Genomic DNA, 9915 nt, shown 5'->3' with positions numbered 1-9915 from the left:
TGTGTGTGTGTGTGTGTGTGTGTGTGTGTGTGTGTGTGTGTGTGTGTGTCGCGCATGCGTATACAAAAGAGAGACTCCATTTCCCACAATTCTCCCTGTACTTCCGGCGTGGCCCAGTAGCGGGAGCGCTCGGCTTCCGCGTTCGGGCCTGTCGCTGTGGTAGAGGCGGTGGCGGCGGGGGCATCCGGTAGGGACTCGGGCAACTGGAATAGGGGCTCCGGGCATGGACGTTTCGGGACAGGAGACCGACTGGCGTAGCGCCGCCTTTCGGCAGAAGCTGGTCAGCCAAATGTGAGTGTGGCCAGGGGCAAGGACCGGGTGGTCGGACCTTCCGGGAGAGGAGGGTGAGGCCGGGCTAGACCCGCTGTTGACCCTGGCCAGAACCTGCGGCGTCCGCTGGGTGCCGGAGACGTGCAAGGGTCCTCCCGTGGTCTCTCTAGCCTTTCTTGGGAGAGAGGGACTACTGGCTAGTTTTTCTGGGGTCGAACTCTGCAAACCCAGCAGCCGTGGCTAAGTGAGTCTTCGTCCTGAGCCGCCTCGCCATTTGTGAGCTTGAGTGCAGATTTTTTCTTTGCTTCGATTCGCACCGAATATAGACAGAGAAAGAGGCAGCCAGAGATTTTACCCGGGTGCCGCGTAGCTTCTTTTACAAAAAATAAACAAAACGAAAACCACATCAATGAGTTGGAGGAGGGTGGAAGGAAGATAAAATTGGAAGATTGATTTGTGTTTGGGTTGTAGGCAATGGAAACAGAAGAGTGCTCCCGTTTCTTCCACAAGGTGTGTCAACCTGGCCAAAGGGTAGCAGGAAATAGCTGTGGGAACTTAGGGAGTGAAGGGTTGGGGTGCCCTCTGCCCACGGAGTACTGCTGAGTGTTTGTTTCACTTAGCCATTTTACTGAGTTTCCTGAAGTGTTTAGAAAATTGTCTGTAGCACAGCCTGTCCCCTGAATGTTGGTACTGTCTGTCGGTAAAGAGACAGTGCAGTTGTGCCAATGCCCAGTCATTTTTGTGGGTGCTAAGTGTCAGTTAGTGGAGTAGGACTGGAACAGCCTTGTACAGTAGGTGACAGATTGAGCTCTACAGAGAAAAGCAGGAGGGTGGCAGGCCACCTTTCCTAGCAGATGATTGTGAAAGCGTCATGAAGGACTGCTGTAGGTCCAGAGTTCTGGGTCTTTGAAACAAAGTAATCCAGGATACATCATGAGGAGGAGAGATGCTGGCATGGTTAGTACAAAACAATTTGTACCCATGTTTTACGTGTGGTCTGCCTTGAGGTGGCGCAGCATTAGCATTGGGAAGGCCCACGAGTCCCTGGAGATGAATTAGGGACCCAAGAGAGGCCAAATAGGCAATTTGGGGAGTTTTTTCCTTCGGAGGGGTTGCCGGGAGTGCCATCTTTCTTCACTTAGATCACTGTCTAGCCTAGGTCTCATGAGTTAGTTGTAGAAGACTTAGTTAGCAGAGATATAAAGACCAACATTAGATGCTGGAACTTGAAAGAGGAAGACAGATTCCAAAGAAAGGGGAATGAATATGTGGACAACTGGTGACTAACTAGATGGAGGGGTGGGGTGAGGTGGAGTGAAGAGGTGGGGAAGGAAGCTGAGCTAAAGCAGGGAAGCATCAGTACAGTGGAAGGAGCGGGTACTGTGTCAGTGGCTTGGTACTACCACAAAGTAACAGTTCAGCAAACAAGTGTTTTGTTTCTTAATTTTTTTAGATTTATTTTATTTGTATGAATGATGCTCTCAGAGGTCAGAAGAGGGTATAAGATTCCCTGGGACTGGAGCTACAGGGGGTTATGAACTGTCCTGTGAGTTCTGAGAATTGAACCTGGGTCTTCTACAAGAGCAGTGTTTGAGTGCTTTTAACCTCTGAGCCAAGTCTCCAGCCCACAAGTACAGTATTGATGTATTTGAGTTATCTCTTAAGTGAAGTCTTGAGGAATGATCTGAGCCCCAGGGCAAGGATTCTTTGAGAAAGCCCAGTACAGTAGATCTGGAAGAGTGAGTTGTCATCACAGACAGTAGGGGAGGGCTGCAGAAATATCTGAGGTCTGGGGGAAGACTGATTTGTACTGGATACACCATAATGGAGCTGCCTTGTGAATACTGAGGTGCCTTCTACCTTTGTAAGATAGTGCTGCTTGTATATTCTTTTGTTTTGCTATAGTAACAAATTACCATGCACTTAGCATCTTAAAACAACACAGATTTATATTTGATCATTTCTTTATGTCAGAGGCTCATGTAAGATTTGGTGAGTGTTAGTTCCAGGATTGAAATCAAGATGTTGGCAACGTACACTTCTTGATGGAGCCTTTGGGGACAGAATCTACTTTCAATTGTATTCAAGTTGCTGTCCAAATTCTACTATTTACACCTGTAAGACTGAGGTATCCTTTTTCCTTGCCATTTGTCAGGGGCCAGTTTTTGTTCCTGGAGAGTGACTGTATCTTGTGGTTTCTTTGTGGCCTGTTCTAACGTTGGCTGGTTTTTCTGACACTCTCCAAATTCAGCTAGAGAACATTCTGTGCATTTCACAGATCAGTTTGGAATAATGGAACATAATCTTATTGTATCTTTAATCACATCTATGAGGTCCTTTATGAGATATGGTGAAAGATAATCACAGGTTCCAGGGACTGGGGTCTGTGTATCTTTGTGGAGGGGGCAGCATTTGTCTACTACATTTGGGTGAGCCTGTCAAAGGTTGCTTTCTAAGTGTAAAAGGTATCTTAGTTTGCTTTCAGTTGCTGTGAAAAACACCATGACCAAAAGCATCTTGGGGTGGGGGAAGGTTTATTTCATGTTACACTTTATCACCACCCCCCCAACCCCCATCAAGAAAAGTCAGGAACTCAAGCAAGGCTTGAGGGGCTAGAGAGATGATCCAGTCCATGGTTAAGACCACTTGTAGCTCTTACAAAGGCACCAGGGTTCAATTCCAAGCACCTGCAAGGTGACTCACAGCCATCCATAACTCTACTTCCAAGGGTACCAAAGCCCTTTTCTGACTTCACTGGGCACCAAGCATAAACTGGTGCAATCAACATCCATGCAGGCAAAACCTTTGTACTTGTAAAAAGTAAATAAAAACCAGACAGTTGTGGTGGTGTATGCCGTTAATCCCAGCACTTGGGAGGCAGAGACAGGCAGTTCTCTGTGAGTTTGAGGCCCGCCTGGTCTACAGAAAGAGCTCCTGGAGCCAGGACTATGTGAAGAGACTCTATCTCCAAAGCAAAACAAATTATACGTATTTATTTTAAGCAGGAACTGAAGCAGAGATTGTGGAGGAGTGCTGCATACTGGCCTTTTCTCCATGGCTTGCTCAGGCTGCTTTAAAACAAAAAACCAACAACAACCCAGGACCATCTTCCCAGTGGTGGCACTGCCCACAGTGTGCTGGGCCTCCGTATCAATTACTAATCAACAAGATTCCCCACAGGCTTGCAGGCCATAGTCTCCTTGAGGTTCCACTCTTCCCATATGACTGTCACCTGTGTCAAGTAGACATTAAAAACTAACCAAGCTTATTGGGTGTTTTAACTTCTTTGATTTGCTTGTTTTTTTCTTTAGGGTTTACTTTGCTGGTGACTTGATTTCCTGTGTTAATAGAGTTTAAGAAGATTTATCCTGGGCTAATCCACACATCTTTAGTTCTGACTTCCTCCAGGGGGATGCTGTTGTTTAAATTTGGGGAGCACTTCAAACTGTAGTGATCAATATTAGATGAGGAATAATGAAAGCCTAGGGCCGAGAGAGTAGCTCAGTAGAAAAGATGGTTTGTGTAGTCCTCTTGAAGCACTGGGTTCAGTTGTTGGAGAGTAGGGAGCTTTCAAAACACTGGGAAGGTTCAGGAAAGTTTCAGTGGAGAGGAAGCATCTCTCACTGAGGAAAAAGCAAGTTTGACAATTCTAACTGGAGTCTAGCCTTCTTAGCCTTTCCTAGACTGCATAAATGAGGGCAGGAGTAGCCTGATGCCTTCATCAGGCAGTCCATTGTCCTGTAGTCTGGCTGATGGTTTTGTAGTTTCCCTTGTCACTTTCAGAGTTCTTCCTTCGTTTCTTTGTTTTTACTTCTGGAGGTCGAGACCAGGGTCTTGCATGTGCTCAGCGTGTGCTCTGCTCCTGATCTAGACCTCTAGCCCCTGTTGTCTCTTTAAAACAACTCTTCTTACTGAGTACTTAGAGTATTAGAAGATTGTGACTAAAAAGTCTCTCCACTGTTGCCATGTTTAGGTGTCTGCTTTGGTGTCAAATCCTTCAGGTCCTTCCCTGCCCCTCATCTAAAGTGGGTCACCCCACTTTACCACTTTAATTCAGCCCTTCTTAGTGTCTCAGGAAACTCTAGTCCTCTGCAGTATGAAGAGTACAGGAGGCAGTATTTTCTTGGGGACCACCTGATCAACCTCTCCTATTACAGTGATCATTATATGTTGTGAAACTCTGGAATCTGTCCCTTCTCATTGGCTTTGTGACCTTGGGCACTCTTTGACCTTTCTAATCAGGTCTTGCATCTGTGAAATGATACTTGTCTAGCTTGTCTCACAAGGATGCTGGGAGGAACATTGAAGAGACTTCTGTGCAAGCTTTGTAGGGTCTGGGGACTGGGCAGAAAACCTGTTCAGTGGTCTTGCAGGAATAGGAGATTCTATGGTTTGGGTTGGTGAAGGTAGAATCCCTAAGCCAAGATAGTGGAATGCAGTGACGTTAAAGGAACCCAGAGGAGGAGAGTAGGTAGGAAAAGATTGATTGGTTCATACTGACTTTTAATGAAGTACCCGTACTTCCTGGAGAACCACAGGAGAAACCATTCTTAGATCCTGCTGAGCAGAGTTTTGTGGGTCTTGGGCTTTCCTTGAGGGGGTTTTGTATTGATCTTTGCATGTCCCTGGTCTTCAGTCTCTTGAAAAACAAGTATGCATTTATTCTGACTTGTCCAGGCCTAACATCAAGTAGGGTCACACCAAATGCAAATACATAAGCAGTAAGCGAATGCAAAAGCATTATCAGTCATTTCTCATCTTTTCTGTGTGTATATGTAAGCCAGAAATTGATATTGTTCTCAATTTCTCTCTTACCATATTTTTTGGGACAAGATCTCTCACTAAATTGGAGCTCACTGATTCAGCTGGACAGGTTGGCAGCAAGCCCTGTTTCCAACTTCCTGGGTCTAGAATTACGTACATGTGAACATACCTTTGTACCTCAGTGCTCAGGTCCTCATGCTTTGCAGCAAGGCCTTTAACAACTGAATCATCTCCCTAGCCCGTTCCCTGTTCTTAATTCTCCTGTTATGCTATTCTTTTTCCTTCCTCTAGGCAAAAACTTTAATAAATTGAACACTCTTATTGAGAACATAAAAACTGATAGAATAAATATATGCAAAATAATCATAAACTTTATGTTAAGGGAAAATTTCCCCTGCTGATGAATTCTAGGTCTTTCATCTTAACTCTTGGACTTTTATCTCTGGTGGTCTTTAATGTAGCACATTTCTAACATACAGGAAGGAGTAGCTGCAGCTGGCGAAAAGTAGTCTGTATTTGGCCCTCTAACAGAGGGCCAAGCAGAGCATGGCCAAGGCTGACAGGTACTTGTGGTATTCTTTCTCTTTCTCCATCTCCCTCCCCTCCTCCCCCCTTCCTCACTCTCTCTTGCCCCCCCTCCCCGCCACCCTCAACACCAAAGTCTCACTATTCATGGTAGCACACGTCTTTAATTCCAGTACTAGGGAGGCAGACACAGGTAGATCTCTAGCTCTCTGTGAGTTTGAGGCCAGCCTGGTCTACACATCATTGAGTTTCAGGACAGACAGAACTATAGAGAGAGACTGTCTTGGTTAGGGTTTTACTGCTGTGAAGAGACCATATAAGGCAACTCTTACAAGGGACAACATTTAATTGGGGCTGGCTTACAGGTTCAGAGGTTCAGTCCATTATCATCAAGGTGGGAAGCATGGCAGCATCCAGGCAGACAGTGAGCTGAAGAAGGAGCTGAAAGTTCTACATCTTGTTCTGAAGGCAAACAGAAGACTGCCTTCCAGGCAGCTAAGAGGAAAGTCTCTCAAAGCCCCACAGTGACACATTTCCTCCAACAGTACCTCCTAATAGTGTCATTCTCTGGGCCAAGCATATTCAAACCACCACAGAGACCCTGTCTCAAAAAGACAAGAATCTCATGTAGCACAGGCTAGCCTTAAACTCATTGGGTAGTAGAGGTTGGCCATGAACTCATGATCCTCCTGCCTTATCTCCCAAGTGCATGCACCACACCAGCTATGTTGATTTGATACATCTTGTCTTCATGAACCTCTGCTTTCTTTTCCTCTGTTTTGTTTTTTGGTCTTGAGACAGGATAGCACTGAGTAGAAAGGGTTATTTAAACTGGTCTTCAGATGCTAAGGTTGTAGGCATGGGCAGCCAACATGCTCAGGTAGGTACACGTATTCCAGTTGTTAGATGAGGGACCAGGCCTAGGAAGAGGTCATTGCTGTTTTTAGTTAGTTCTCTCCATGTACAAATGGATGCTTAAGCCGGGCGGTGGTGGCGCACACCTTTAATCCCAGCACTTGGGAGGCAGAGGCAGGCGGATTTCTGAGTTCGAGGCCAGCCTGGTCTATAGAGTGAGTTCCAGGACAGCCAGAGCTACACAGAGAAGCCCTGTCTCAAAAAACCAAAAAAAAATTACACGGGTAAAAAAGGATGCTTATTGGATCATAATATATTAGAGGCAAATTACCTTTTAATATTTGGGAGAATACGGTTGTGTTTGTTTCATGGAACTGGCTAAGGGAAAGCTCAGAATTAATCCCAGCCAAGTGTAGAAGTTAGGTCTGTTCCTACATCTCTGCCCCATGCTCCCAAAAATAAGACGCAGACTCAAACTATCATAACTTAAGATAACCCATTTATTCTAATCGTCATTCTGCTTGGTGGCTGGTTACCTGTGCTCAGGTACCATGTATCTGTCTAGTCATATCTTCCTGGCAAATCTCCCGTACCTGGCACTATCTCAGTTTTTTTTCTGCTTGGCAGATGTTCCATCTCCTGTTTCCTGCCTAAGCTATAGGCCAAATTTATTGTTGACAGGTTCTACATCCATACAGACAGAAAATACTCTTCTCTACAGCCAAGTGAAGTGGAAGCCTTTAGAGAAGAGCCTGCTGCTACTGAGCTTCCAATTTATAATTTTAGAAAGTCTCCATAGGCCTTACAGACTGGAGAATGAACCCCCTAATACCTTTTATGGTGTGGGGGGGCAGGTCGAAAGTCATGCAGCCCAGGTTGGCCTTGAATTCCGATGCCTTGCAAATGTTGGGATTACAGTCACCATACCTACTTTCCTGATGATCTTTGGCCTCTTGTCATAGGCTGAGCTTTTTGCTAGTGACCCACACACCTAGTAGAGCCAACATTCCTTATTAAGCATGGTTACTTGAGGGGAATGAAGTGGGAGGAGTGGGTGGTACCCATACAAGGCTGGGCGTGCTTCATGGCCTGGTAGATGATGAAAAACTTGCCTAGGTCATCTCTGGCTTGATTTCCTCCTGGTTGAAGATCTTGCCATTGTACATGTCCACCATGCTGCCGACCATCTTGAGCAGGATGATCATATCCCTCAGAAGGATATGATCCTTCACCATATCCTTCACCACCTTCAGCTTCCGCATGGGTGGTGCCTCCTTCTTGGCCTTTCTCAGGTGCTTGAGTAGTGAGTGCTGCTTCTGCCGAAGGCCACAGGTATTGGACATGTTCTACAGTTGGTCCAGGTCCACTTGATGGTAGGTGTACTTGGAGAATTCCTTTTTCTACTCCACTTTAGCCATCTTGGCAGCTGCTGGGGGGTGGGGGAAGGAAAGCTGAGAATCTTATATTCATTTTCTGACCAGAGATCTTTTCTACTGTTGGCTGATTGTGACCAAGGCTGTGGCTAGTTGAAGATGGGTGTTAGCCACTCTGAGGTTGGGGACTGTGGGTATGTTATTATCTCCTTGCTACAGTCACCGGCTGGGAAGAAGCCATTCAAGCAGTCTTTACGCTAATAGTTTTTAAGGCGTTCTAGTAAGCTTTTTAAACTTCAAGTGGACAATTAAAATCACAGAACCAAGCAGTACAGAACAAAGACTCCCATGTCCTATTTTTTTATGCTCTACCTTTTTTTCACAGCTGTTTTGATGTCCCAGATGTGTTTAGTGGCTGTCCATTGCCTGTAGACTCAACTCTTGGCAGTTCATCCCACTTTCAGTGCCTCTACCTGCCTGCCCTACTTTTTCCTTGACTGCTATGTGCCTAGTTTGTTCTACCTAAAAGACCCATCCTTCCTGTGGCTGAGCTGGGCAGCTCTTCTTCTAGAAGAGTGGGCCATCTGTCCTGCCCTTTGCTGTCCTCGAAACTCAGTGAAGAGAAGGCATTTCATATGAGATTGCTTGAAGGCTTGTTTCCCACTAGTCTCAAGTAGGGTAGGAACTACATGGATGCTTATGGAATCAGCATCCATTCCCATCTAGCATGAGTGTTAGAATGCACAGGATTCTTGAGTCTGTCTGACGTAGGTTTTGTGAGCACCGGTTTGGGCCTGTTGAGGTGTTGTGGTTCTGATTTGTACTGTTGGGTAGTTAGCTTGGGTAAAGACAGAAGAAACACATGAAAATATTGGCCAACCAACTAAATCAGCTTGGGACACATAAAATGAAAACAAACCATTTTTCTAGAATCCCTTGGCAACACGATTCTAGTAATCTTAAATTGTTCATTTCCTCATTCATTTCTTCCAAAGAACTAATCCAGGGGTATTCATACCCTGCTGAAATGAGGACGTTCACATCATGAGATAGAGCTTTTTCATCATGTGTGTGTGTATGTGTAAGAATGCAAATGAGTACAGGTGCCCTTGGAGGCCAGAACTTCCTGGAGCTGAAGTTACAGGTGGTTGTGAGCTGCCTGATATAGGCGCTGGGAGTCAAATTTAAATCCTTTATAAGAACAATATGCTCTCTTAACCTGTGAGCCATGTCCAGCTTCTAGAGTGAAACCTTTCCCCCTCCCCCAAGACAGGGTTCTTTGTGTAGCCATGGCTATACTAGAACTCATTCTGTAGATCAGGCTGGCAACTTATCAGGATGTTTAAAATTAAAAAAAAAAAAAAAAAAAAAAAGAGCTCAGTGGTGGTGGCACACGCCTTTAATCCCAGCACTAGGGAGGCAGAGGCCAGCTTGGTCTACAGAGTGAGTTCCAGGACAGCTAAGTCTACCCGGAAAAATCATGTCTTGAAAAAAAAAAAATCCTTCCATTGTTGAATGTGTTCCACCATACCTATCGTGTCAGTAATGTCAGTACTTGCTGCAACTCCAGGACTTGAAGGCTAGCCTGGGCTGTACAACTACTGGATCCTGTCTTTAAAAAATGATAGTCAAGGAGAGTATAAAGTCATTATGTGTTCTATAGTTGGATTAAAAAGGCTCGCTTGAACTATCAATCAGTTTCTCTTTTTCCTCTTTACATTATTTTGCTTTTAAAGATATCTCTCATGATGAATATATCTCTTCTTTAAAATTTATTTATTTATTTATTTATTTTCAAAATACCTGCCTTAGCAGGATGACCAAGAGCTTCTGAACCTCTTACCTCCACCTCCTGAGTATAGGAATGACACAGCGGAAATGGAGCCCAGACTAGGCAAGTGTGCTCGGCAATCCTACCAACAAAGCTGCATCCACAAATCTTTTTGTTTTTCCTTTTGAGACAGGGTCTTGCTGTGTAGCCCAGGCTGCACTTAAAATATTCCAGCGCCAGTCTATTGAGTGCTGGGATTATAGGTATCCACAACTATGCCTGGGCTTCTAGTCTGCTCTTAAAACTTTCTTTTCTTTCTTTCTTTCTTTCTTTCTTTCTTTCTTTCTTTCTTTCTTT

At 45.0% G+C, this 9915-nt stretch overlaps 1 protein-coding gene across 3 annotated transcripts in view; it reads left to right on the top strand.

Moving 5' to 3' along the window:
- The first annotated feature begins 170 nt into the window (after positions 1–170).
- Med15 (mediator complex subunit 15) overlaps positions 171–9915 on the top strand; it is a 76159-nt gene continuing 66414 nt past the window's right edge. For all 3 annotated transcript variants that reach the window (XM_028770479.1, XM_028770478.1, XM_028770480.1), the window contains exon 1: positions 171–291. In XM_028770479.1, coding sequence (XP_028626312.1) covers positions 224–291 — 68 coding nt within the window. In that variant the 5' untranslated portion in view covers positions 171–223. The remainder of the gene's footprint in view (positions 292–9915) is intronic.

Source organism: Grammomys surdaster, unplaced genomic scaffold (genome assembly GCF_004785775.1).
Source record: "Grammomys surdaster isolate TR1022 unplaced genomic scaffold, NIH_TR_1.0 202, whole genome shotgun sequence".
Taxonomy (NCBI): Eukaryota; Metazoa; Chordata; class Mammalia; order Rodentia; family Muridae; genus Grammomys; species Grammomys surdaster.
This window is presented reverse-complemented; position numbering and strand designations above follow the sequence as displayed.